This window comes from Leptomonas pyrrhocoris (genome assembly GCF_001293395.1).
Source record: "Leptomonas pyrrhocoris isolate H10 chromosome Unknown, whole genome shotgun sequence".
Classification (NCBI taxonomy): Eukaryota; Euglenozoa; class Kinetoplastea; order Trypanosomatida; family Trypanosomatidae; genus Leptomonas; species Leptomonas pyrrhocoris.
In genome coordinates this window covers 231,515-259,493 of record NW_015438387.1, presented here as the reverse complement: position 1 = coordinate 259,493, position 27,979 = coordinate 231,515, and the positions used below count along the sequence as shown (strand labels likewise).

Sequence of the window (27,979 nt, the reverse complement as noted above, 5' to 3'; positions counted from 1 at the left end):
GTTGTTTCTTTCACTGCTCCTTTTTGTGTCTGCCATCTCTACCCCTTCTCTTCTCTTCCTTTGCCTCCCCCCTCTCCTTTCCTCTGCTGCTGTCTTCTCTCGCCTTCTTTTGATAACCCGTTATGTGCGTTCTTCGCGACGTCGCGCATCCTTCTCCGCCTCCTCGCTGCTTCATTGTACTGCCGTTCTTCATACGCGTGCAACACCTGAAGTGTGTTTCTTGTTTCCATTACTGTGTGTGTTTCCCTCCCCCTCCTCTTTTCCCCTTCCCCCTTTTTTCCATGTAAGAAACATTATTGCGAGAATAGGAAACACAAACTTTGAAAAAGGAAACGTTATTTCTCTCATCAGATTGTACGCTCTCCCCTTCGCATAATACAGCTGCGGAGCATCTTTCTTTTCCTTTTATCTCCTTTCGCTTCTTGATTTCTCAACACCTTATCTCTTTCTCTTTCTCTCTCACATACACACACACATCTGTTGTCATACGCATTGCGGTGCCGTTGCGCAAAGTATTCCTCCTTCAAAATAGCATTGGTTTTTTCTCGGGAGTGTCTCTTGTCTTATTTTTTCTACTTGTTGCTGCCCGTAGAACTCTCTAAGCCTATCTATCTATCTATCTATCAATCTTTTCTCTTGCTATCTTTTGTCTATCGCGGTCGACGTGCCGCCGTCTCGCTGTCTCTCTGTCTCTCCCTCCCTCTCCATCGCATTTGTTGTCGTTTGCGTAGTCGCACGTTAGTGGTGACTAAGTGAGAGTGTATTTTTCCATTGTTCAATAATTAAAAGGAAGAGAGGAGGAACAACACCAATCTGTTCTTCTTCTACGCATCGTTGTTCTTGTGGTAGTGAGGAAGCTCCCAACACACGGAGGAGCAACACCAACCGAAGGATGGGCGGCACGTGCATCAAAGGCAAAGCTGCCACGCCAAAGCGTGCCGGTGAGGGCGCTGATCGACGGGCGTGGGGCGCCAAGGGAGGCGGCGACAACGCCGACCCGGCTGCACACCCATCCCAACGAGTGGGGAACGAAAAGGTCGTTGAGCGCGCGTTCGGCCACTGCGGTGTGATGGGGAACAACAATAACATCAACAACTACGACAATAATGGGAGGATCGTGATGGGTGGTGGCGGAGGTGGAGGTGGCATTGCGGCCTACAGACCCAGCGACGACGTGTCCAAGACGTACTTTGACCACATCAACGCGGTACGCAGTGTCGCGGTTGCCGTCGGTGTCTTACCCCCCGCGGTGGGGGGCAGTCGCGAAGTGGACTCCGTCAAGAACAACGACGGCACCAGCGTGCCAGAGGCAGGGAGGACCTCCGACTATCCGGTCGCTGCGTGCCCACCGCTCACGTCACTGACGGTGTACCAGTGCCAACCATTAATCGGCGACACTGTGGTGGCAAAAGGGATGTACAGCGCGGTGCATCTCGCTCGCTTGTCGGTCTTCACGGGGACGGCAGAGACGGCGAACGCGACGGCGCCACGCCACCCTGGCGGGCGCCACGCTAGCGGGGGCTCCTCCATCGTTTTCTCCGCCGATCCGGCCTCCACGGAGGTCTCGGGTTCCCTCTCGCTGAGCATGGCGAGCGCCTCGGTGACGTCGCCGCTGAACAACAACGGCAACGCTGGTGGTGGTGGTGCTTCCCACTACATTGTAGCCATGAAAGAGATGCCGGTGTACGCCAGCTACTCCACCGGTGTTTTGTTGGAGCAGATTCGCATGGAGGTGCGGAACTGGACCCGGCTGTCCGCCTACAACCCCCGGGTGCTGCGTTGCTACGTGCTGGAGTACGTGTACCCAGAGAACGTCTCGGCTGCCGTGCCTGAGGCGTGCTGTCACTTCTACCCTGGGCTGCCCAACGACGAAGTGAAGACGCCGAAGGTGAAGGCAACAAGTCCGTACACCTCGCCGATTGGCAGGATTCTGGAGCGCCGGAGGAGTCCGTCAGGCAACACCAGCCCCAAGCCGTTAGCCAGCCTCGGCAAGCGGCACGGGTCGCAGAATATGGAGGGGACACCGACCGAGGCGAGCGGCACCCCGCAGAAACTCCGCCTTTACCTCGAGTACGCCAAGTACGGCACCCTGCGCGGCTATCAGTCAAGGGACATGCCGGAGAAGTTCGGCAAGCGCCGGCTGCACGAGTTGACGGCCCGAGCCTACATGCGCGATGTGCTGCTGGCACTGCTGCACGTGCACGGGTGCGGTGAGCTGCAGTACGACCTCTGCGCCAAGTCCATTTTTCTGAACCGGCCCGTTCAAATGGTGTACGGCACTTACTTCCCTGCGTACATCTCTGATGTGCCGGCTGGCGATTTAGCCGGGGTGACGCCGACGCAGCTGGGCAGGGCCTTGGCACTGCTCGACCCTCCCATGGCACAGTCCACTGCTGGCAATAATAATAATAATAATACCAAAAAGAATAGTAGCCCGAATGGGGCGACTCCCTGGCAAGCCAACAGAGATCCGTACACGACCGGCAACGAGCCCATCAACGCGGTCAACCAAAGCGGTGGGAGCGACGCCTACAATGCGCCGGTCGACATCTCTGTCATCACACACTCTGCGAGCGCGGTGCCGCCGATCTCGACCTCGGACGCCAAGGTGAACGTCAACGCAGATGCCAGTGCGTTGCCCACCACGGCGTATGAACAGCGCGACGTAGTGCGTGGGGGTGGCCATGCCAGCGACGCGTACAAGCCGAGCCCGGATGAGGCAGCGTCGCTCTGCAGCGTCGCCACCCCGCTGCGTGGGGACCGCTCCGTCGGCAGTCCTGTAAAGCGCAACAGTGGCCTGCGCTCCTTCGGCAAACACGCCAGCATGAATAGTTTGCGCACCGCAAGGTACCTCGAAGGCGACGACGCGGGCGATCACCAGCGACTCAACGAGCTCTACTGTCGCTACATGGACGACTTTGATTTCAAGCGCACCGACGGCGACGACGTGCCCTTCCCTTCGCCGCACGACGGCGTTGAGGCGCAGGCGGACGCGGAGCTGATGGCCGCGACGATGCTCCCCGAGGAGCCGCGTGCGACGCCGGCGATGCGGGTGGTGCCGCTGCTGCGCTCGAACCTGGGCGGCGTGGCAGTTGTCTCGCCGGATCACTTCGTCGTGAAACCCGGGGATGCGCTGCACGCGCCGGACCTGCGTGGGCGCCTGCCCATGGTGCTCTCCCCATCCACCAACACGAGCGCGCTGGTGTGCGGCAGCCCCCACACGACGGCCCCGACCTTCTCACCGACGCCGGCGCTGCACAGCAGTGTATTTGCCCCGGCCCCGGCGCCGCCAACACACACAATGAGCTCCGGCACGACGATGGCCGACGCGGCCGGCGCGTTGGGCCGCGCCCGTGGCGGCGTCCCACTGACGAAGCTGAACCACGCCTCGCTCATTCGTCGCGCGTTGGCCTACGGCGACGCCGACAAGGTGGAGGACATTCCGATGTACAAGTACGTGACGGTCACGCATGCGGCGCCGGAGGTGCTGCACCGCCGTACCTTCTCCCCCGCTAGCGACATCTACGCGTTCGCCATGACCTTCGTTGAGCTCGTGACGGATGACGGCGTTATCATGGAGGATTGCCTCCCGCACAACCTGCAGAAGCCCAGGACGCGGCGTGAGAAGGAGGAGTACGACGTGCAACTCACCGCCAATCTGGACAAGTGGTACCAGAAACGTATCGCCGCCCTGCGACAGAACTTCGATGCGGCGGCGAAGGAGCAGGAGCTGCCGGCGGTGCTGTCGCCGCGCGCCGGCCCCGTCGTTGTGCGCATTCCACCGCACCTCTCTGATGAGGCGCGCAATATGCTGAGCTGGTGTCTGCAGAACGACCCCAACAAACGGCCCACCGCGGCGGAGCTGCTGCGCTCACGTTATTTTATGCTGGGCGACTGGATCGCCGCGCCGACGGTATTGGCCGCCGATTGCGGAGCCACGAAACCGCCGGAGACGCCGTGGGATGCGTCCGTCAACTTTGACGCCGCTGCCCGGTCCATTGGGCTGCCTCTGCTGCAGGAGTGAGGCGCGCGAGCTGTGTGTGTGTGTGTGTGTGTGTGAGTGCATGTCCCCATACGGACGTATCTACCTTCATGTGTGTTACAGGAGGAGAAGGGAACAGACCAGCTGAGTGGCAGAGGAGCGTGGGTGGAAGTTTGATCTTACAGTATTCCTGAACACCAAATATCAAGGCACGTGGTTCGTGTGCCGTGGTGGCTTCCCGCAATGCGGAGTTAATGCGCAAAGACACAGACGGGGTCTCTACAGAAAACAGAAGTAATAAAACAGGAAGCCGATTCTTCTCTTTGTTGGGTTTCGCGTCTGTGCTGATTTCGTATCTCCCTTCGTTAACACAGCGCCTGTTGGCTTTCTTTGCCACTTGTCCTTGGTAACGTCTGCGGTAGTGCGGGTGTTCGTTTTTATCGATTGCCCCAAAGACAATGGGAAGCTTTGTTTTTAAGGTTTAGTGTTAATGCATTCCTAAACTCTGCCGGTCATGCTCGCGTAACAACAGAAGAGGTATCGAAAAGGAAAGAGCCCTGTAAACGCTCCGCGTGCGCCGTGGCCTTTGCTCTTTCATCGATTGCGTTGACGTTGCCTGTTTTGAATGTGCGTCAACCTGTGGTAACCTTTCGTAGCTCGTCTCTCCACTCGAGTTGTGCGGACGAAAGTGTTCCACCGTTCGGAAGCCGTGGACGGCACAAGGGATTCGCCTCTCCACTCTTGGCGTTCAGCCGCCTCGCTTGGATTTAACTCTCTGAAGAAGTAGCACGCAACTCCTCCCCTTCCTTGCCCCCTCAGAGCCACTTCTAATGTTGCGTGCACTTTGTAAAGCATTTTCCTTAGAGATTAGCTAGTGTTTTCTTCTTCATGGTGACGCGCACACAGCAGCAACGTGCGCACATGTCCTCGTCTGCGGACTCTGCTTCTTCGTCTTCGTCCTCGGTCCAACATCAAAGGCGGGATGAGGAGCCGGCAAATCCAGCGCCTCCTGTGGCGTCTGCGTCGTCTCCTGCAGGTAGAGCCACGCGGAGTCCTGTGATCCAACTCCCCCCGCATGCTGCCGTGCCCACCACCGCGCTGCTTGATGCTCGTCGGCACAATTTCCGTGCATCGAGGAAGGCGCTCGCACAGGCAGCGGTCACGAACGCGGACGGACACCGCGGACCGACAGGTGACGGTCCACGACCTTCACGCGGCGGGGCATCGCTGACCACGGAGCTGCAAAGGTGTGACGGCAACACCGAAGGCCTCGCCGTGGCCTCGAGCGAGTCGTCTGCGTACACGACAAACTCAGCGCCATCTTCCTCCTCCTCGTCCCCTTCCTCGACGCCGTCGCCCAGTGCAGTCGTACTGGACTCGTTGGTGCGGCGCTACCGCGCAACGGAGAGCCGTCTAGATTGCTGGCGGCATTCCGGCGGTGCCAACGGAGCAGCTGCAGCCACAGCAACCGCGGCAGCGTTGCGACAACACATGCAACGGCAGCAACACCGTCACGTCCAAGAAGTAAGCGGAAGAGGAGGAGAAGGAGGGGGTGCATCGTCGCCGTCGAGCACTCTCCGTCGTACCGCGAAAGCTGTAATGAATGGAGTGCTCGAGCGCAGTGCGGTGGTGCGCGCGGTGCAGTCGTGGTGGAAGCAGACATGGGGAGGGCACGCAGCCGCCGCAGCTGGTAAGCGGCACGGCAGCATTCGCATGCAGCGAACTCGGCCCATGGAGGGGCGGTGGAAAGGCGCCTCGGCGGGGCCTACGTCATGGCTGGGACACGCCGGTCGTCACCTCCTCGGCCGACTCTCGAGTTCTCTGACGCTCTCCAGCGGCGGCGGGCAGACGTCTCGCGTTGAAATCGTCAACACGACATGCCGTCACCATCGCCGCTCCACGTATGGAGTCGAGGAAGACGTGGAGAACGGACGGAGCGGTAGCCGTGACAGCACAGATGGCGACTTGGGGACTTCGTGGAGTGCAGACGGAGTCTCCCGTGGCGCGGGAACGGAAGCGACGCCGCTTCTTTATCGTTCCGCAGCGGCACCGCTGAGCGGCAACACGCGGATCTTTCCACAGTCTTCCTCGTCCTCCTCTTCCTCTAGCGACGACAGCAGCAGTAGTAGCAGCGACGACGACGCAGGACACCGCACCGACGGCGAGGAGAAGACTTCCCACAGCGTCAGCCCTCCGATTCGGAGCGCCGCCCCTCCGGCCGCCTCGTCTGTGGCAGACGATGGCAGCTTCACCCTGTCGTGGATTCGCGGTCTGCGTCGTCGTGACGCGAATAGCTCTTCCACTGCTACCGCCGCGTCTTCATCGTCGGCACGAGCGGTGGAGGCCGCGGAGGAGTCCTTTCGAAGCGCATCGCGGCTGCTGGCGAAGTCACGCGCGCGCTTCGCCCGTTGGTTGGCGCGACAGCGTCGTTTGCAGGCGGCGAGGCGTGCAGTTCTCGGTGAGCGGTGGCGGCACCGCTTTTCTCAGCGAGGAGACGGCGGCACTGATGGAGCGCGCCGTAGCGCTGCGGCAGAGGCGTTGGAGCCGTTTCGCGCGTCGGCGGAAAATGCAAGCGCGGGTGTTCAGAGCGTAGTCGATGTTGCGCGTGTGAGGTCGGAGTTGGAGCGAACGCTGCTGGGGAGGACGCCTTCTTCATGGGAGCTGGCGTTGCCGTGGGTCGCCTCCTCTGCTGCTACTGCTGCTGCTGGTGGGACAGGGACGGACCACGATGACAATACCGACGAGCCTACACAAGCGACGGAGCGTGCGTTGGTACGGGCCGCGCTGCAACGGGCGATTGACACCGCGACAGCTTCACGACGGCTGCCGAACGATCCGGTAGAAGACGGAAACATGAAGAAGAAGGGGGCAGCTACATCGCTGCATGACGACGCCACAGAGACGACGCCTCTGTCTCGCACTGCGCAGCGTGGGCGCGCAAACGCGGATGCGCTGGCGCAGCTTGCGGCAAGTGTGAGAGCCCTCGTAAGCCTTCGTGCTGGTGGGGGCATCGGCGCTTCGGCGTTGTGGGGAGAGGAAAGTAATGCGGCTGCGGGCCACTCCAACGTCTCCACAAGCGACACGCCCTCTATCGTATCCTCTCGCCATCTCACTTATCGGACGGAGACGAGAGCAGAGGGTGGCACCGCAGCCGAGCAGCTCCAGCAGCAGGAGGGAGGCCGCAACACGACCTCAGCGACGATGACGATGACTGCGACGGTGGACGAGTCGAATGCGTTTCGCAGCCTTCTTTTGAACACCACCCACACGCCGCACGACGCCGCAGTGCGCTTGGCATACGAAGAGATCATGCGTGAGGTCTGCAGCGCTCAGGTGCGGCGGGAGGTGGACGCGGTCGTCGGTGTGCGCCAAGGCGCGGCCGATCGTGCGCTGTCGCAGTGGGTGGAGCGGCTGCTCCTGAGCGAGCTCGCCGACCTGCCCAGCCCACCACCGCAAGGTGTCTCCGCAGGAATCCTCCATACAAGCAGCACCGCGACGGCGCTTGCCTTCACGGGAATCTTACAACACATCCGCAGTCGTGTCCCTGTTTCCTTGTCCAGCCTTCGCCTCGACGATGCCGATCGTCGTGCGCTGACCTCCGTTTACGAGCGCCACGACAGCGACGTCACCGCCGCCGCCCTTCAAACCGGAGGTTACACCATCACCTATCGTCAACTCGCTTCCCTCAGCGCGGACACGTGGTTGAATGACCAGGTGATCAACAACTACCTGCAGCTGCTGTGCGAGGATGCCGAGGACCGTCGACGACAGCAGTCGCAGCAGCAGCAGCTGAGACACTTCGATGCGCATTCGAAGTGGATGACGGCGGCTCCGCACAGCATTGCTTCGATGGGCACTCACTTCTACGCCAAGGTGGAGCTGGATCTGACCCTAAATGCTGCCACTGGCGGTGTTGGTGGTGATGGTGCAGATCCGCTGCCACCTCTGGCAGCCAACTGCGCCACCTTACGATGGCTGCGGCGCAGGCAGCACCTTCTCGAACCTTTCAACGCGGCAGATCTGCAGTGCGTGCGGGCAGTGCTGATTCCTGTGAACATTGAGGCGCAGCACTGGGCCCTCGTCGCGTACTACCGCGATCAGCGGCGATGGGTGATGTACGACTCCATGAGCCGCGCCGAACGCGCACGCCAGCGGGGGCGTGTCATTTTGGAACGTCTGTCGCACGTCTGGCGTGAGGGCCAGCGCCACTACGGCCTTCCAGTGGACGACTCCGCGGCCACCAACGCTGATGTGAAGGAGAGCAACAATTTGACTGTCGCGGCAGCGTACACGCCTTCGTCGACAGAGGAGGGGAGGAGTAGCGCCCCCGCATCCGCCCGTCGCTCACCGCTTGATTCTCTGCGACCCTACGGCTCCATCGCGGAGCTGCACCGCGCTGCGAAACGGCTGCGACACCAAGAGGAGCAGCTAAACGAAAGAGCGAGGCAGACGGAAGATGGGGAAGGCGAGTCAATAAAGCTTCCGCGACGCGACCTCTTGTGTCTAGGTAATGCATCGCTGACCTCCGCCACTGTCTTGCCCTCGTCCATGCTCACCGACACCGAGGTGGAGTGGTTCACAGACGGCTTTGCGCACATACCACAACAACGCAACGGCTACGATTGCGGTGTGTTTGTGTGTCAGGTGGCGTGGTGCGTGGCGCACGGCGTGGCCGTGAGTTTTACCCAGAGAGACGTCACGCTGCTGCGGCAGGTGATGATGCTGGAGCTGCTCAGCAAGAAGTTGCTGCGTCGGTATCCAACGGAGCACACGTCATCTTCCGCGGACGTTTGAAGAGCGACGCGCGCGCTGCGTACACGGGAGATCGTGAAGGTTGGGGTTAACAACAAAAAAAACCACGTACACCGAGAGCCTAATGGTCGCACGTTGAAATGCCTGCTTCTGCGTGTATGCAACGCACTCGGACTCGCGGGTGTAGGATGGGGCCAACGGGGCGTGAGCCTTGGTGGGTGATACAGATAAGGTGTTGGTGCGCTCTGCGTTTTTTTAATAACGGAAAAAATAGAAGAATAAGATAATTATGCACACCCACCCCATACATGGTTAGCGAATGGGTAACAATAAAGAATAGTTGTGACGGGTAAGCGAAGCAAAAAGCCGCCATAACTTGAATGCGTTTCCGTTCGGGTCCCAGGCATGTCCAGATCTTCTTTCGGCCAAAACCTACGTCGGTGGTTCCTGGAGCAGTCGACGCGACGAAGACGGCGGACGGAAATGAATTCAAACATTTACGCTCTCAGCTGGCTTACTATTTTCCATCGTTCTTGTCGTCTCTTTTTCCTTCATTGCTATGTCTTCGAACGTCGCCGTCGTTTTCTGAAACTTCACTTCGCCCTTCAACCCGTTTTCGCAGCAGCACCAAGAACAAAACGATTTGCTCCGCTTCTCACAGTTGTGACGCGCTATGAAAGGAGAAAGAGAAGAGAAGAAAAGTACTCCTCCGTTTCTCCTATCTGTTTTCCTCTGCACCCCCCTCCCTTTTGGCTGTCAATCCCAGAAGCGCTTCATCCATCGATAGATTCGTGTTTTTCTTCTCTTTCCCTTGTCAACTCTCTTCTATTTTTGTACTATCGCCGAGGTCGGTTGAGTCTTCCTCGTATCAAGGGCATTCGTTTCTCTTTTAATCGCCTCACCAAAAGCACGTTATACTTCCCCGAAGTTTGTGTAGGAGTGATATTCCACTTTCTTCTCTTTGCCTCGCAGCTTTCTTCTGTTGAGGTTCTGGTTCCCTGCTGTTAGCGCAACTGAATTTCCTCTTAACGAGCCCTTTGCTTTCTTTTGTGACCAGTGAGAGGTGTGACATTGATACTGACCAACAACTACAGCACAGACGGCAAGATTGAGATCGTGGTTGCACACCTTCACCCAATTTTTTCCCTTTTAATCTTCCAAGTCTCGTCTTTTCATCGTATTATCCGTTATAATTTGTTCTTTAGGTTGTGTGGAAATCTTGAATTCAAGAAAGCACGAGTGCGGTGACACATTCATTTGCGCTGCAGCTTACTTTTTCCGTCGGCCTCTAAATTTGTACTTTGTTCAAGCGGTCTGCGACACACTTTTCTGTGTTGTTGGCCGTGCATACAGACAACGGTTACTGCAGATTCCGTGGTCTTTTAGTGGTGCGCACATCCTTAGAAGCAAATGGGCGGCGAATCGAGTAAACACGCCGCTGCTGCAGGGGCGGCGCGCAGCCGTGAGCGGAAGCGCAGCGGTCTGTCCAACGCATTCGCCGGCGGTGACTGCCGCAGCACCTCCAACAACCCTCGGCCCAACACCATGGGCCCGTCCTATGGCAGCGCCCCGGAGCACATTCCCGCAGCGCCGGTGAAATGCACGCCCGTACCAATAGAGTCGATCAGGACGCTCGGTGCGGACCTTACCTGGATTCCAGACACGGAGGCGACGTTGATCACGGAGTGGAACCACGAGCGCCAAAAGCTCACTGCAGCCGGCCTACGAAGGTCGCAGCCGAGGAGAAATGGCGATAGTAACGGTGGCGGTCCGGCAGGGAGTTCCGGTGACTCTTCCGGCCACGCATCCCCTGGCGCAAAACAGAGCAGCAGTGGCAGCCCCACCGCCGCCGCAGGTGATCAAGCCACGCCTGGTGTCGCCTCCAGCGCCGGCAACCTTGTCCCGTTGAACTGCGACTGCGCACCAGCGACGACAGGGCGCAGTACGGGCTTGATTTTCCGTGTTCCGACCACGTGGGCCCAGCCGGGGTTTCCAGGCTCCGGCTCATCGCTGAGTCGTTCGCCATCGTGGCCCTCTAGCCTCCAAGTAGCGACGGACCAGCGCGGTGGGTCGAAGAAGCCGTCTGCTGGAAACTCCCCATGCTCCCCCGTCGTCATCTCTGCGCTGCCAGTGGGCATCGAGTACTACCGCGCCCTGCAGACCCGTTGGACCACGCCGGAGGCGCGCTCCATGCCGCCCGCGACGGAGGAGGAGGACCTGAATGACTCGCTGATCTTGGAGGCGGTGGCGGATCCCGATTGCAGTGTGCTGAGCCCACCGGTCCCGCTGGGGTACATGATCGACTTGTTTGTTCCGCAGTGGCGCGCGGAGGGTTTGTTTGACCAAGCGGAACATGGAAACTCAGTCCGCTGATAATCCTCGGGTGAATTCTTGCGTATGCTCTCTCTTTTGTTGTTGTTGCTGTCTGCAGATTTCGTTGTGCGTGTGCATCGGACAACGTTTTTTTGTTTGTGTTCTTCCCTGTTCTTCCCTGTTCTTCCCTGTTCTTCCCTGTTCTTCCCTTTTCAAATGTGTGGACTTTTTTGGAGTGTGCTGCGATGTTTACTGCCAGTTTTGGTTATTTCTTTTTATTTGTTTTACGGTGCCACAGCTGGGCGGCGAGAGCTTTCTTTTTCATTTCGCTTTCATTCCTTGCTGCTCATAGGCATTTGAACGGTAATGATCGCGTTGGATGTAAATTCATATGTGCGTTTTTTTTGTTTTTCCTTGCTTGCCTCGGTGTGTGTGTGTGTGCTTACCTTTCAAGGTATTTACGGCTCTGCTAAAGCTGCTTCGCCTTGACCATCTTTTGATTATTTTTCTCTTAAAACGGTGCCGATGTCTTGTGGATGTGTTACACGTTGACTTGATTTTATTATTTATTTTAAACACGACTGCACACGTTTTGTTTGTGCGCTCTATTTGCGTCTTCCGCGTGGCTCACCGTTGCGTCGCAGGAGGGAGGAAAACATATATGTGCGAGTGTGTTTGTGTATCCAGCGATTTGGCGTTGGACTGAGAGCTTCGAGTGCTCTTCCTACTCGTACGAGTGTCGACTTCAGACCCTTTCCCTTTTGCTCGATTGTCGCTTCTCTGCATGTGTGTTTACGAATGTGTGGCACGTCTTTGCGAGGCACAAAGCAGCAATTTAAAAAGGACGATGGCCGAGCGGGAAAGCAAGAGCGAGTGGCCCGTTCCAATTTCTCTTCCCACGCCACAAAGAAGGTAACACACAGACGTGCAAGAAGTATGCTGATAAGGAGCGTCGTTGGCCTGCTCAAGGTAGTTGGATCTAACGTGGAATGAATGTGCCTTCGCACCGATGCACATGGAGAAGAGAACTTTTGCTGACGCTTCTCGTGCGGTACTTTTGCGTCTTCATGCGGACGAAACAAACAACCCACCCCAAAGTGATAAGCCCACTCTTCGCGGATCAATTTTTCAAGCCTGTGCGATCCGTGTCTTTGCGGTGTGTTTGGCAAGCGTTGTTGTTTTGCATGCGTCGACGCATCCTCTTCATCCCGCTCCTCCTTTACTTCTCATCTTCTCTACCGAAAGAATATATATGTAATGAAAGCACGTGTAACACCCACACATACACGTGTATCCCGTGGTGGTCGCTCTGCACGTTGCCGACTTGCGGCTGCTTGGTGAGACAAGAGTGACGACGACACGTGGTTGGTGTGTCAGCCTCAAGCCTTTTTTCCCCGATCCGTTTTTCCTTTTTTCCTTTTGGCTCTTAGTTTGAGTTCGTTCCAGGGTCTGCCTTTTCTTTTCTTCCTTCTTTCAAATCGCCATCCTCGCTCCCCGTGTGACACCTATATACTTCCGCACAGGAAAGCCATTGTTATTATTTTCGGTGGTGTTGCTGTGCAGCACGTCGTTTCCGATTGAGGTCTCCTCCGTTCTTTTCTTTTTTGTCTTGACGGCGGAGCGCCTCTTCTCTCTTCGCCTGTGCGGTTCGCGCATCGTCTTTTTAGAAGGAAAGATCGAACCCTTCGGCAACAGAAGTCTACCACTTGTAGAATTCTAGTAGTGCGCATCTCCTCCTGTGGTGTAACTGCGGACGAGGTGCTGCACCCAACGTTTTGCAAGTTGAATCAGACACGTCCCGCACTCTGACGTTTTACGTCACACAACGTGGCGGATAGCGGATCGCCGTTTTTTTCTCATTTTCGTAGATCCCCCCTCCCCCCACCCCCTTCTCCACAACGACGGGTGTGTATTCTTCTGCAGCTCGCGTGCCGGTGGCGCCGGTGGGGTGCACACCGAGCCCCATCAACCTCGGCAACGCACGCGATCTGACAATTTCATGGCTTTCACAAACCGAATCGGTGTTGGTGTTGGACTGGGTTCATGAGCAAGAGAAAAGCAAAGCCGACAAGGCGGCGAAGGCAGAGGAGGCCGCGGCACGGCGACGGGAGCAGCCGCGACGGCGAAAAGCCGGCGACGATCATCCCGGCTCGCAGCTCGTCGCAGAGGCCGGCTTGAACCCGTCACGGCTCTCTTCCTCCGTCTCCTCCACTGCATCCTGGTCGTCCTCCTCCTCCCAAGACGCCGACGACATCCGACGAGCAGAAGGTCTTGTGCCGGTGGACTGCGACTACGCGCCGTTTCCCTTTAACCGCAGCTGCGGGGTTGTGTTCGACCATTTGGCGGTGCCCAGCGCTGGCGGGAACGGCTCCTCAACAACAGCAGCAGCAGCAGCGGCAGTGACCACAGCAACGTTCAATGGCGTCTCGGCGGTGGTGCCCATCGCGGAGGTGCCCGTGGGCATGGATTACTACAACGCGCTGCAGAAGGCGTGGTCGCACCAGCCTGAGAATCCGCCGAAGCTGCCTCCGCTCGCCTCGGAGGCGGATGTGAACATCAGCGACATCGACGACGTCTTGTCCGGTGACTCGGACTACGAGGAGATGAACCCTCCTGTGCCGTTGGGGCTGATGATCAGCTACTTTGCGGAAGACTGGCGGGAGAGTGGACTGTACGACGTTGTGCAGAAGCGTGCAGAGGCGCAGGCATCCCAAACGCAGAGGAGGTAGAGGCGAGATGCGCTTCCCAAGTAATGAGGCGGATCTCTCATGCTGTTAAGGCGGAGCAAGAAACAATTGTAGTAAACGTGTGTTGGCCCCCCTTGAAGGTGGTGGAGCGTGCAGCTTGCGTTGACGTGTTCGTTCGCTTCAGTGTGCTAAAGCGTGAGAGCGCTGGCTTGGTACATTTAGAAGATGAGAGAGAGTGTGTGTGTGTGGATGAGCTCACAGTTGCTGGGAGAAGAAAAGAAAGGCTGGGTGCACATCTTTGTGTATTTGGTCAAATCTGTGGATTTTCTGTATGATGCTTCGCCTTTTTTTTTGTTCTCTGGATGTGTACGGAAAGGTGTTCAGCAACGCGGCACGCATATCTTTCACTTACTCCTGTTTGAAGTGTTCCGGTTTTGGAACCTAATGACACTAATGCTTCTTTTCTCTTTTGACCACAATTGCGTCGCCGTTGGAAAGCTGCGGGGCTACGGAAGGCATGGATGATGCGGCAGTTAATAATGATAAAAAGAAAAGTGTCAGAGAAGGAAAGTACTCGATCAGATGGAGCTGCCGTGTTTTCGTTAACACTAAGTCGATTCTGACACGTAACACACTCGGAAAGAAATCAAAAGTCGAATAGCCGCCTAGGAGCTCATAGAAGAGGCCGTACTTTGAAACGTTCTGTTGGGCACACGGGGAGCTCCGCGTCATATCGGAGAAACGGCGCTACGTCACGCGTGCCCTCTCGCAGAGCGGACGTGAGTGCGGAACTTCTTTACGTTCTTCTACATGCACGTTGACGCCATAGGGAGGACTTTGCGATAGAAAAGTATATATTATTGACTGCTGGTGACGGCAAGGAAGGCTTTTTTTCTTGAACGCGCATCTCTCCTTACTCATCAAAAAGGACAACAGTGACAACAGTGAAGGAGAAACCGAAGATTTAAGATACGCACTTAAAAAGAAGCTCTCTTGCAATTCCATGACGTCCATCAGCTCGAATGGAATGGCGTTACCTTGTTCGTCGTCGTCTCCTCCCTCCCTTTCTTTCTTTCGATATTTTTTCCCTTTCTGCAAACGTCTTGTCTTTCTTGGGACGACCTTCATCGATCGAACATTCACACATTCTCACAACAACAACGACGACCAAACAGCTTGCTTCGCTTTGTACCCGCCACGTCGACACGAACATCTCTCTCTCTCTCTCGCGGTGCGTAGATGCGTGCGTAGAAGTAATATGCGCACTGAATAACTCGATGTAACACAGCGGTGTACTCTTCGCTTCTTTTTTTTTTCTCTTTTTTTTTTCTTCTGCTGTGCAGTTCCCTTCGAGAACAGTACACTGCAAAAGGGAGGTATTGGCGCGTTCCCCCTTGATCATATTCTCCCGCAACACGTTGATTCGAGCAAGTAAGGTGGCTCCAGCGGCGGAAGGACGATACGCCTCCGTTAGAATCGTTCGCTGAGCCAAGACGGCTCGACTCGATCATCGACATTCTGACTTTTCTTTTCTCTTTTCTCTTTCTCAACTCAGCGTGCTTTTGCCACTTCTAAAGCCGTTAAAAAAGAAGAAAAAGTAATTATTGTATTTCGTGTAATTCATTGAATGGTGACGAAAAGTTTCTTGACAGCTTCTTTGCGGTCGTCCTCTTCACCGGCGCTCCGACGCAGCAACGATTTTTATTTACTTGTTTATTGCTCTGCTTGTTTGGTTTGCTTGTTGATCATTTTTTTTTTAAATGCTTTCCGATTAATGCGCTTAACCTCTCTAAATAAACTTACGATTATCCGTTGTTTCTTTTAGCGCACCTATTGTTCTTCTTCATCTGTTGTAACGGGTAGAGTGCTGCTTTTCCCTTCTCTTTGTTTTCGCCTGGAACTTCGTGTTTCGTGTCTCCCGCACTGCACGAGTCCCCCCTCTTCTGTGTGTTTGCGTGTTTCTTCTTCTGTCTTTTGCGAGTGGGGGACGACGCCTGTGAGCAACTCCCCCCCTTCACTTTAAAAAAAAAATATTTTCCCGCTCTATGAGGAGCCGCGCGGTTTCACTAAGGGGATTTCCGTAACGCCTTTTCCTTTTATGCGTCGAAGCACAGTTGAAGGAGGTTTCCTCAGTGTCGCAGCGTTGCGTGCTGTCACGAAGTTCGCCCACTGTTGGGTAAGTGCTAGATTTTTTTATATACATCTCAAGGTGCTTGCTAGCAACCACCATCATTATTTTCCTGTCTTTTTGACTCGTCCCACGAGTAGAGATTAAAACGAAAACTCTTCCTTTGTGACAGTAAACCGATTAAACGATTGTGTGGCGCAGCATTAAGAGGAAGGAAACAGCGAGAGAGCTGCCTCCCTTCTTTTTCTTTTTTTCGTTCAAGCGCTGTAGTCAGCTTTTGGCAGTTCTTCTATGCGTGCAACGGCCACAGCAAAGAGAAAGAAGAAATAGAGGCCATTTTTCTGTGTTCAGTTCACAAAGATCTCTCTCACCCGCAGCACATGCCCTTGAGCATGGTGGGGATCACCGGTGACACGAAGACCAGCACCGCCGCGGCTTCGACTACTGCTGCGATGTCCACGCACACGACGCAGCTTTGCGCTCCGTCCTCGCCGTCCAGTACCCCCGCCAGTCCAGTGGAAACGACGAGTGCTCTGCTGGGCTGTAACCCCTCTACGCACGTGGCGGAGCGTGTGGACGACCGACCTGTCTACCACAACGCCCTCCTTTACGGACCCCACACGAGCACCATCCGCATGAACCCGTACGTGCGCTGCGTGTGCGGCAACGGAGTGCCTGAGATTCGCTCGTTAAAGGAGCTGCTTTCGCTGAAGAACCAGCCCGCCCCCGCAGAACCCGACACACCGTGTTTGCGACCGACGCATGGGCCGGCGACTACGTGGTACGGCCCTGATGGTCGATCCAGCACTACGGCTTCTGCTCCTGCTGCCACTGTTGCCGTTACAGGACTCTCGTCGTTCCATGACGATTTAATGAACCCGGCGTTGATGGGGGCTGTTAGTGCTGGCGCTTCTGTTGATAGCGTGACGAAGGACGACGAGCACGCGCTGTCGCCGACTCTGGCCTTCACCGCGGACAGCGTTGCTACGCCCAACACCTTCGCTACCGTCGTCACCCACGAAAAACGGATCATCTCGCACTTGACCCGACGCCTGCGCAGCTCCGTCAAGCAGCATCAGGACACGCCTCTTGGGAGGCCAACGGAGACGGTGTGCTCAGAGGACGGAGAGGAGGCGGGCGACGATGACGTCTTGGAAGACGTTCCATTTGGTGCAACGAGCGATCCGTCGGCGGACGCGGATGTGGGCGAGGTGCCCATGCTGCCCTGCTCCACCCGCGATAAGGCTGCTGTTGAGGAAGGGGAGGCCCACCACCCAGGCACCATCACCACCGCGCCACCGCTGGAGTGCTCACTGGCCCGGCCGTGCACGCCGTCCCCTATGCAGCAGCGTCAGTGGTGCATGCAGGCAAGCAACGAGCGCATAGTCTCGTCACGCTCCTCGTCGGCGGTGCTGTGCGCGTTATCGGATGCGCAGACGGCAGCTACGCGACATGGCCAGCCGCTGCTGCCGCACGCACACTCCTCCTCCAGCATGTTGTCGCTTTCTTCTGGCCACCACCACCACCATCACGCACTACACAGACACGGTCCACCTCACTCGCCGATACCGGCCGCAGTCCTGCGTAGTTGCCTCGCACCGGTGGCGAAGCTGGAGGAGAGCCCCTACCACTACATCACGCGGAACTACATTGGCGGCACGTTCCTGTACTACAGCACCGCCGAGAGCAAGGAGTACTTTCTGCGCCTGTGCCACCGTGTCGTCGCGCAGGTGCGACCACTGTTGGAGCAGGAGACCCTCTCCCCCCATCACGGCCTCTTCCCTCGCATCAACGCCCCGGCATACGTGTTTGGCGACATCCACGGCAACTTCGAAGACTTGTCCTTCTTTCTCAAGCGACTGCTTCTTTTCCATGACTTCAACCTCACCCCGGCAAATATTCTCTGCCTGGGCGACTACGTCGATCGCGGCCCTTTTTCGCTGGAGTGCGTGATCCTGCTCTTCTCGCTGAAGATCATGAACGCGTCGAAGATTGTGATGCTACGCGGCAACCACGAAGACCGCGTTGTGTGTGGCGACCTGCAGACCTACGGCCGCGGCTGCTTCCTCGGACAGTGCCAGACCGTGTTTGGCTACATGGAAGGCATGAAGCTGTTCAAAGAAGTCACGGCCCTCTTCAAGTACCTACCGCTGGCGGCGGAGCTGGTGATTCCAAGCACGCCGAACATCGCCTTCTTGCGCTCGCAACAAACCGCCACGCACCCGAACTTGTACGTGAGCCAGCCGGCGGTGCTGCTGCACGACGCAACCCCAGCAGCAGAGGCGCCGGCCTCTTCTGCAAAAGCGCAAGACGTGCCCCTCTCTTTCTCTTCCTCCTCCTCGCCGTACACCGCACCTCACCTCCTCCACCCGGGCGGGGATGTGGCCAGCGGCGAAAGCGGAGACAATGTTCTGTCAAAGAGCCCTTCCACCCTTCTACCACCGTCATTCCCCGTCACGACGCCTGCCGCGGCGGCAGCCGACACGACATCGGCAGCCATCCCCGCGACGGCAGGCGACAGAGCCATCGCGGACGCCTCGCTCGCACGTGGGCACCCTTCCCTCCACGAGGCCCACGAGGAGCGCATTCTCTGCGCCCACGGCGGCATCCCCCGCTTCGACCGGCCCCCGCTCGAAGACAACGCGCTGAGTGCCCTCCGCAGTCTCGCCTTCCCCCGCATGCTGACGCTTTTTCCAAACAACCCGATGGCGAAGGACGACCCAGAGTGCGCGCCGGACCACTTCGCTCAGAAGGAGCTGCCGGCGCTCTGGCGGCGATACCCGTCCATGGCACCACCGGAGTTTACCGCGGCATCGCGACGTGAGGCGGTGGAGGCGGCCGCGGCAGTAGGCAGCACCACCGGGCCTCTTGTCGCTGCGCACTCTGCAAAGTCGCGGAAGCTGATCTCGAGCTCCAGCAGCGCGAGCTACCCCAGTGTGAATGGACAGGACGAAGGGCGAGCGTCATCCTCTTCCAGCGCCTCCTCGGCCAGCTCGAATTCGCACACGCAGTCGGACATGACCAGCGCTTTGCAGGCAGGCATGCCATTGTTGCATCGCTGCCGCAGCCGCGACATGCTCCCGCAGCCAACGGATGAGGAGGTGCGGAAAGCGTGGTACACCACCTTTGACCTTCTTTGGTCTGATCCTACCTCGATGGAGTTAGAGGAGGAGTGTGCCGGCGTGCGCGGTAGCGCAGCTGGGGCAGCGCCGGCGTCACGCACGCACATCAACGAATGGGGCTTCGGCATCAACACGCGCGGCAACAACGTCGTGTCGTTTTCGGCGAAGGCGGTGGACACGTTCTTGACGGCGCACAACTACTCCATGCTGTTCCGCGCGCATCAGGAAAAGGCGCATGGCCTGCGCTGGAGTAAGAGCAGCAAGGTGCTGACCATCTTCAGCACCAGCAATTACATGGGCCACGGAAACGGCGCCGGGTGCGTGGTGGTGGCCGCGAACGGAGAAGTGCAGATGGTGGAGAAGGTATGCATGTAACGCCGTTCTTTTGTTGTTCATGATGCTTCGCTGTACTGCATCGTTCGTGCTTTACGAACAGCCGCAACAACGAGAAGAGTTAGCAGCACAAGTTCTTTGTTGCTGTGGTGGTGTGCCTCTCAACCTTCGAAGAGGCGCGACAGCGAGGATGGTTGACAGATACAGGATGACGCGGGATAGAAAAGTTGGCGCCCATCAGTTTCTTTTTCCCCTTTTTCTTTATTATTATTGCAATGCTCGAAGTGTACCCTGTTAATCTCAACTCGTCTTTCTTTTTGTTTTAATAAACTCTTTTCCCGTTTAAATTCTCTTTTTTACTTCGTACTAAGCTAACCGGATTAACACGCTACGTAATTGTTAAGGACAGAAAATAGAATACTTGCCAAAGAAAGAAGAAGAAAAAGCGCAGTAGTGTTCTCACGGAGCACGCGGCGGCTTTTGACGAACTCCTTGTTGAAGTCTGGCTGGAAGTAAGAAGGAAGTTGTCGCCTTCTTTTTTCTCCGCTGTTTGCCAGCGCATTAGCTTTCAACGTACGCGTGAGGTAATGGAAGGCCGCTACGGTTTCCTTTTGTGGGGGGCTTCATCTCGAAGTAGAACGAAACGTAGGTGGTCGCCTTACACTTTTCGCCTTCTGCGTGCGGCATGTTGCATCAGTAAATGCGCTTTCGGTGTGTTTTTTGAAGGTACTTTTATCTCCTTTGTCAGCGCAGCTGCAAACGCTTCTTTCCCTTTTCTCCCCTCGTTGTCTCTTCTTCTCGCACTCGCCCCTCTTCTCGTGCTTCTGCTTCCCTTCTCCCTCTCGCACCGCGCTCGACGTGACCTTTCCATTTGCCAGGGGAAAAAACAAAAACAAAACAAACAGAGAATAACTTTGGAAGTCAGCAGGATTGCACTAGCGCGGTTTGACGTGCCATACATTAGATCGTCCAACACTCACCCACACACAAACACATTGCATTACAACCCCAACCTCCTCTCTTTGCGCTTGACACGGAGCACCCACACACGCGCTACGCTGCTTAAAAAAACAACAACTACAAAACCTTTGTTACCTCGCACACAAGCTCGCCGTTGCAGAGGACGCGCAGAGCTTAATTTTCACATAAAAGAAAAGGAAGCAATCAGTGCTGCGAGTAATTCGCTGAAGAAAGAAGCCACCGTGAACAGGGAGTGCGACTTGCGGGTTCCTGCAGCGTTGTCCTGCGCAATAAGGTCCTGCTATTCCTTTATATATATGTTGCTCTCCTTTTGTTCTAATTTCGAGGCATATACATATCTACTGTTATTACCTGTCGGAAACTTCACGGGGGTATTTTGGGGTCTTGACCCCAACCACTTTGCCGAGTTTTTCTTGTTTTTTTTTTTCTCAGCTTTGGCGCAACGTTCACGTAGAAAAGGGTCACCTGCGGCCTAAAAGAAAATTATAATTGGCTCACATTGGCTTAAACTCTGCCTCCTCCTCTTTTTTTTCTTTCTTCTTTATAAGTCTTTTCTTCCGCTTTCCATACTCGCGTACATCACGTGGTGCTCATCAACTACACAGTCTTTCTATTTTCCATCTTGTCCATCCGTTCGTACGCGTCGCTCTTTACTCCTTTTTTTTTTGTGTTCTCTTTCTTTTCTACTCACACGCCGTAGCATCAAGGCGGCAGTGGTAGTCCACTTCTTATCATTCCAAGTCGTCAGGTGCAGCAAAGAAGCGCACGTTCCCTGATGCTTGAGGTGACAAGGAAAGAGCAAGCACTTCTCCATCAGAGCAAGAAGGAAGAAACGTAAAGGCACCAAAAATACATTCGCGACTCCGAAGTATCACCGTTTCTCTCTCCCCCTTTTCTCCTTTTACGGTTGTGGTAACGCAACAGGAGCGTGTTGAAAGGAGAAGAGAAACTATCTGCTTCCAAGGAGTACACCACAATCAGGTCTCTTCCGCCTCCCCCCCCCCCACCAAAGCAAGAAAAAAGAAGAGAGAAAGACCGCATCGATATCCTCTTCCTTTGCGTGATTGAAGGAGCGGAACACCATTAAGTTGGAACAGAAAATCACCATCCCGGTCGTTCTCCGTTTACTCTTTTTTCCCTTTCCGGGTACCCCTGTGTCTCTTAAGCAAACTCCAAAAAAAAATACGTTGTTGACCGATCCCGTCCCCCTCTCCAAAAAAAAAAAGACAGCAACCGAGGGAAAAAGAAGGAGGAGGAAGGGTTGTCAATCATTTGCTTGCTTTCGCCATTGTTTGCTGTATGTGTGTGTGTTCAACCTTCACCACGGCGTGACGCTGACAGTGGACGGAAGAGAAGTGTATATATTATTCAGCCTTTCTTCTCTCTTTCTTTGCCGTTATATTGGTAGCTTTAGCTCCTCTCATTTTACTAGTGTGTGCGCGTGTGTGTGTGTTTGTAGGTTCTATTATTATTGTGTAACATCTGCTTTTGTTTTTTTTCCTCTGAACGTTTCGTTTTAATATTTTCTAGTGCTGTCAGCCTCTGTGCTGTCACTAACGGCGCTTTTTTTTTTCTGAACTCGCATCCTGAAAGAAGATTTGCTGCTGCGTGGCAGGCGTTGTTTTTGTTTTCAACGAGAGAGGCGGAGCTTACATCCTCTCCTTGATTACTGCTGCTTCTCTCCACCACTGTCTTTTTATTGTCTTTTTTGTTTTTGTTTTACGAGCAGCATTTGTTTATTTACTTGTGCGACTTTCTTTCATTACTATTACTTCTATTGTTTTGTTGCTGGGAGCGAGACTCTTCACATTTTACGTGCTCCTCCTTTTTTTTTTGCAGCTGGCGGGCTGTTCCTCCCTTCCAGAAACCTGCCAAACTCCTGTGGCGGCCTTCTCTTCTTCCTGAGAAAGAGAATTTTCTTCCCCTTCCGGCTCAGTAGCTCCTTCCGACCTGAAAGTAGATACTTTTTTTTCTGGAATTTCAGCTGCGGCTCTCAACTCCCCGCTTGACACATACTGGAAAGCGAAACAGCGAAATCAGAGCTTCTTGAAGAGACGACCACTCAGCACAGTTTTCACGCGGTCTTTCTTGAACGGTGTCCATAACAAAAAAAGAATCAACAGTGCCTTTGATTGTCACTATGGCGGACAATCCTGTCATTTCAGATCGGCGGTTCCACACCTCCGACTCCGGCGAACTTCGCCACAACTCCATACACGACCGCGGCAGCAACCACAGCAGCTCGCCCGACGACAGCGACAACGACGATGACGAGCGCCAGCAGCAGCCGTCGCAGCAGCAGACGCCGACCTTGAGCCTACAGAAGCCGCCACTCGTGCCTGGGAGCGAGGTGCCGATGGTGTCTGTCCAGGTAGTGGATCGTCTGCGCTGGTGGCGCACCCGGCGTGTGCGAGAGCAGCCGCTCCCGGTGCACCACTACGTTTTTCGTGGCAACTACACGAACTACTCCTCCTTTGGCACGCGACCACTCGCACCGGGCTTGTCACGGTTGCTGGAGAAGGCACGCCGTGTGCGGGCGGAGTACCAGCGACAACAGCAGCTCCTGCAACGCCAGCAGCTGCTTCTGCGAGAGGCGAGCATCGCAAACAGCAGCGTCGACGACGCGGATCACAGGCACCAGCAGCACCAGCAGCAGCAGCTTACACGGGAGGAATCGGATCTTTTAGACAACAAACGCGCTTCGAGCACCGCTGTTTCGGCCTCCGCGGCTGCCGCGACGCCGCTCCTCACCCCACCCGACTCCAATACCCACCCCGGTGCAAATCGCGACGCCCAACATGCGGGGACCTCTCCAAACGATGCCGCGCCTCCTGCCGTCGCGGTGCCTCCTCTCAACATGGCTGCCATCGGCTCGAGCTCCGGTTCTGCGTCCGTCACCTCAACGAACTGCCCCACCGCACAGGAGGTGCACGAGGCAGAGCGCCTTCTGCGCCTTTATCAGCCACGCGCCGCCTCCCTGCCGGTGCGCTTGCGACATCAACGCCGTGTGAGGGGCTACGGTGGCGTCTCCGCCGGCGCGCAGCTGGGCAGCGGACACGGCGGTGCGGAGGAGCACACGTCACAGTCCATTCACCTTAAAGGGGAGCCGACCTCTGACGATATGACGGAGGTGTGCGGTGCGGCGGTGGCAGCGGACAGCGTGGTGGTGCTGCACCATGAGCCGCGTCTCGTCATCTATGGAAGGGATTTGAATCCCCGTGCAGCGCTGCGTGCGGCACGCGTGTCTAGCGATGCCCTCGAGGGCTTGCGCGACGTCGCCGCGGAGAACTCGGCGGAGGTTTTCGCACTGACCAACCTGCCCTTGAGAGGGTTTGAGCGCTTTTTCTATCAACAGCAGCTGCGTGATGGTCGACAGGGTGAGGCGTGTGCGCTATCTGCCGTGACGGACGCGATGCAAGACAGCAGCAACAATGCGAACAACAGCAGGGTAGAGCTCCCTGGTGCCACCGTGCCCTCTGCGCCGCCTGCAAATGAGGATGGCGACGATGCCGCCTATCCACCTGGCTACGGCGTGGTGAACCGCGAAGACGCTCTTTACTTCGGTGCGCCAATGACGATCTCCAGTCTAGTGTTTTCGACGCGCCCGCAGAAGCCGGCGCTGCCGCCCGCCACCGGACTGCGGCAACCCGCCCACCAACCACCAGACACCTCCAACAGAAGCGCGGAGCCACCTCATGGGGTGGCCAGTCGGACGGACAACAAAGGCGACAGTACACGGCGTCCTCGGCGGTGGACCTCGTTGCGCGCCGTCTCGGTGCCGTGCCTGCCACGGGTGTACAAGAGTGGCTGCCCGCAACTTCTCTTCCCACACGCCGTCGCCGCTGCTGCTGCCTCCTGCGCCGAGGCTACCTCGGTCTCCGCGACGGCAGCAGAGGCCCCAGCAACAACAGAGCGTGGGCGCAGTCGTGCGGGACAACGCGGCGGCGACCGCCACCTCCTTCCCTCGGCGCTGCGCTCCGGTGACAGGCTACAGGAGGGGGTCCATTTATGCCACCGCGTCGATGACTTGCAGGATGTTTACGCGTTTAACCCAATCTTTGACGCCCTCGGCAAAGGCGCCTTCTCCAAGGTGTACGCCGCAGTGCCCATTCTGCGTGGCCGTGACGGCATGCAGCGCTTTCGCACCCTGGATGACACGAATTGCATGTCCACTGCTGTCACCCCTACCAGCAGTCCAGCCGCCCTGAACAGCCTTTCCCCTGACGCCGCTGCTGCGACGGCTCCACGGCGCACGCCGCTGCGCGTGGTGCCCGTTGTCGCGCTGAAGGTGATTCCCCGAAAGGCCCGCCAGAAGGCGCGAGGGGACTTTGTCGACTCCCCCGCCTCCGCCGCACGCGCGCAGCATCCACCGCCGCCGCAGGAATCCACGAACGCCAACAACAGCGTGCGTCGGGAGCTCGTCGAAATTGAGCGTGAAGTGTCCATTTTGCGACGGCTGCACCACACAGGCTGCTCCCACTTCTATGAGGCCCTCCGTTCGCCAGATGCCTTTGCCATTGCCATGCGCGTCCACCCCGGCAGCATGGACGCCCGTCATTACCTCTCTCGCTACGGGCCGCCGTCTGAGGCGCGTACGGCGGTGGTGCTCTTCCAGCTCGTCTCCACCGTTCACTATCTGCACACCAACTTCGGCCTGATTCACCGCGACATCAAGTTGGAGAATTTACTCTTTTCAGAAGTGGACACCGCGGTGTCGACGGCTCGGATGTGCGAGGTGCTCGGCAACGCGGTGCACAAGGCAGATCCAGCGGCTGCTGCTACAGGGGAGGACTCCTTCGCCGAGCGATGGAGCTTGCCATGCGCGATGCCACTGCAGGACAGCAAGGCAGCGGCTTCCATTGCGTCCAAGGCGCACGAAGTCTCACGTCTGCTGCGTGTGACGTTGATTGACTTCGGACTGGCGCGTCGCACCCGGACAGCGGGGGTGTCGGCTAGCGTGTCCCGCCCGTGCGGCGATGGCACACGCAACCAGAGCTTCAGCGCGTCGATCAACTCCTCTTCGAATGTAGCCTCTGGCGCCGTGGCGGCAAATCCTGTCGGGCCGGCCGGCGTGGGTACAAGTGGCTGCAACAATACCGCTAACCTCCCAAGTCCGAACGTGCTATCAGGAGCTTCCGTGGGTGCAGTGAGCCCCAGCGCTTCTTTGGCGCCCCCAGCATCGACAGCTGCGACATCAGCAGCAGCCTTCACCGCCACCCGCAGTGCCAACAACAGCTCCAGCGCGGTGCCGGCCACGCAGCCGCCTCTCTGGCCGCCACGCCTCTGCCGCATCTCGAGCACCGCGGCGCACAACACGATCGTTGGCGCTGGCTCCTCTCGTGCGGGCATGCCGTCTCCTATGCCGTCCACCGCCAACATGTTCGCCCGCTTCCTGGACCTGGACGAGGAGTTGGATGACGTGGAATCTGTTGCGAACGGCGCGCCGACGGCCGACTCGGCCGGCGCAGCGAGGGCGAACACGGAGATGGTGGTGGAGCGCTACGAGGCCTCCATCACCTCCCCGCACACCGTCAACTCCTTCCGGCGACCGGGCAGCCGCACCGACTTCCCCGAGGAGGAGGAGAGCGCCGCCTCCAGCACCGACGTCAGCGCCTCGGAGACTGACTCTGAGTCGGACCACGGCGACGACGGGGAGGAGGAGGCGGCGAGCGCGCGCGGCGAGGCGGCTTCGACGGACGAGCCTGCGACGATCACCCTTTTTGCACAGATGGTCAGCGACCAGAGCGGTCCGACGTCGATACTCGTGGCGGCAGCACAGCCATCGCCGGCACTGGTGCCGAATGCCGTCTGTGAGGAGCCGTTGGAGGAGCGACGCAGTGGCACGTGTGGTGGCGTCGGTCGCAGCAGCGCGAATGCCTCGAACACCCCATCTGCGCTGCACCCCCGCCTTCCGCCCCCGCAGCACATTGCGCCACGCGACGACACAGAGGCGACGCTGCTGCTGACGCCGTGTGGCACGGAGAAGTACCTCCCGCCGGAGGTGCTGTCGTGGGTGCTGGAGCGTGGCTGGACCCGTCGCTCCACCACGGTGGGTCTCGCTCGTGCCATGGACATGTACGCGATCGGCATCGTCGCATATGTCTTGCTGAGCGGCTGCTTCCCGTTTAACGCGTCGTCGCGGGCGACCCTCCTGCAACAGCAGCAGCGGGTGCCGCGATGCAACAGCGCGCGGTGGTCCGGCGTGAGCGGCGAGGCGATTGCGTTTGTGCGGCGGCTGCTCGAGCCGAACCCGCTGAAACGGATGTCGGCGAAGGAGGCCCTGGAGCACCCGTTTTTGCTGGATGCGCGGCATCTGGCGGAGAAGCTGTCACTGGTGCCACACGGCGAAGGGGCGGAGGTCTCGCGCAGCGGCGACGACGGCGGCTCTGGTGGCGGGGACGCTCCGTTTGCCGCTCGCACGAACGTTGTGAACAGCAGCAGCAGCCGTAATCTGAGTACGCATGGCTTGTTCAGTCCCAATAGCAGCATGCGCGCTATCTGGTCGGCGACAGCGGCGCGTGGCCTGTCGCAGCCACCGCTCGCCACCTTCACCGATCGCGCTCACAGCGGCGCCAACGGAGGCTACCACCGCACCTCCAGCCTCGCTTCCCCGGTAAAGAGCGGCAATCAAACCACTTTTAATATGCCGTGCCGGTCCGCATTTTCAAAATCGTCCACGCCAGACGCGTCGTTCATGACCGTGTACCCTGCCGGGACAGCCGCGTCAGGGGGTGGTGAGGCAGAGGCCACGGGATCCGCAGCGGCCGCCCCTGCGACGGGCTCTGCTGTTCTGCCCCAACGAAAAACCGCCGCGACGACTCCCCTGCGCAGCAACACTAGCCGCGACGGCGGGGAGGCCGTTTTATTACACAGCGCGGACAGTGCGCAGCCCGATGTGTTTACTGTGATGCCGCGGGTGGTGCGGGGGAGTAGCAAACCTCCTATGAGGGAAGCGTATTACGAAAGGTCGTCTCCAACGCCACCACACTCACCTTCTCCGGTGCCGCCTGTCGTGCATGTCGCACCGCCCGCTGTCGCTACTGGTGCTGCTGTTGGGGCCAATGCAGAAGCTACGGAGCACGCCGCTGCTGAAATACCTGTCACGTCACCAGTGGCCAAGCCGTCGCCGTCAAGCGTTACTTCGGCCACCACATCTGACATGAAGACATCGGTGACTGCGGCGAAAGTGGAGTCTCCAGCATCACCGAAGCCTTCGTCTGCGCTTGTAAATCCCTCAAACGCGAAGAGCGGCGGTGACGACTTGTTCGAATCGCTGTACCACAATATCATGTTGAGTGACTCATGATGCTTCCACCTATGCGCTCTTGTTGTTGTTGTTGAAGTTTCTCTTGGCCGCATTTGTTTTTTTCTCTTTTGTGGTCGTGCGTGTTGGCGAGACACCTTTTGTTTCTCGCCTCGAAGCTTCCTTTTTTTTTTGGCCGGGCCTATAAGTCGGTATTCTCTCTTCTTGTTTCTCTCCTGCTTTGCTGCCGGTGGTGAATTCTTATTCTTCCTTCTTGCTATGATCTCTCTTACTGTATTCCCCCCCCCTCCTCCCCACCCGACCCTCCCTCCGGCCTCGGCGTGGGTGGTGGTCGTGTGTTGGTGGCACTTCTCGATGTCAGGTTTTCTGCTTTTGTGTCCTCTTCCTCCGTTCGCATGCGTAACTGTATTTTTCCGC

At 57.4% G+C, this 27,979-nt stretch overlaps 6 protein-coding genes across 9 annotated transcripts; all 6 read left to right on the top strand.

The window, feature by feature from the left end:
- Window positions 1-211: 211 nt before the first annotated feature.
- ABB37_09432 (hypothetical protein) lies at window positions 212-4,024 on the top strand (the record flags this gene model as incomplete). The annotated part of the gene is made up of 1 exon (XM_015808895.1): window positions 212-4,024. The coding sequence occupies exon 1, from the start codon at window positions 893-895 to the stop codon at window positions 4,022-4,024; it is 3,132 nt and encodes a 1,043-aa protein (XP_015652608.1). The 5' UTR covers window positions 212-892.
- A 776-nt stretch (window positions 4,025-4,800) lies between these two features.
- On the top strand, window positions 4,801-8,776 carry ABB37_09431 (putative Sumo1/Ulp2; the record flags this gene model as incomplete). The annotated part of the gene is made up of 1 exon (XM_015808894.1): window positions 4,801-8,776. Exon 1 carries the CDS (start codon window positions 5,582-5,584, stop codon window positions 8,774-8,776), a length of 3,195 nt encoding a protein of 1,064 aa, XP_015652607.1. The 5' UTR covers window positions 4,801-5,581.
- Window positions 8,777-9,355: 579 nt separating this feature from the next.
- ABB37_09430 (hypothetical protein) lies at window positions 9,356-11,107 on the top strand (the record flags this gene model as incomplete). 4 transcript variants are annotated; one of them, XM_015808893.1, is made up of 1 exon in its annotated part: window positions 9,356-11,107. In XM_015808893.1, exon 1 carries the CDS (start codon window positions 10,145-10,147, stop codon window positions 11,105-11,107), a length of 963 nt encoding a protein of 320 aa, XP_015652606.1. In that variant the 5' UTR covers window positions 9,356-10,144. The 4 variants fall into 4 exon arrangements, with proteins under 4 accessions (XP_015652606.1, XP_015652605.1, XP_015652604.1 ...); XM_015808892.1 differs by having other exon boundaries at window positions 9,359-11,107; XM_015808891.1 differs by having other exon boundaries at window positions 9,500-11,107.
- A 1,184-nt stretch (window positions 11,108-12,291) lies between these two features.
- Window positions 12,292-13,776, top strand: ABB37_09429 (hypothetical protein; the record flags this gene model as incomplete). Its single annotated transcript, XM_015808889.1, has 1 exon — window positions 12,292-13,776. Exon 1 carries the CDS (start codon window positions 13,510-13,512, stop codon window positions 13,774-13,776), a length of 267 nt encoding a protein of 88 aa, XP_015652602.1. The 5' UTR covers window positions 12,292-13,509.
- Window positions 13,777-14,908: 1,132 nt separating this feature from the next.
- On the top strand, window positions 14,909-19,359 carry ABB37_09428 (serine/threonine protein phosphatase-like protein; the record flags this gene model as incomplete). The annotated part of the gene is made up of 1 exon (XM_015808888.1): window positions 14,909-19,359. Exon 1 carries the CDS (start codon window positions 16,243-16,245, stop codon window positions 19,357-19,359), a length of 3,117 nt encoding a protein of 1,038 aa, XP_015652601.1. The 5' UTR covers window positions 14,909-16,242.
- Window positions 19,360-20,194: 835 nt separating this feature from the next.
- Window positions 20,195-27,604, top strand: ABB37_09427 (putative protein kinase; the record flags this gene model as incomplete). The annotated part of the gene is made up of 1 exon (XM_015808887.1): window positions 20,195-27,604. Exon 1 carries the CDS (start codon window positions 22,439-22,441, stop codon window positions 27,602-27,604), a length of 5,166 nt encoding a protein of 1,721 aa, XP_015652600.1. The 5' UTR covers window positions 20,195-22,438.
- Between the last annotated feature and the right edge of the window lie 375 nt (window positions 27,605-27,979).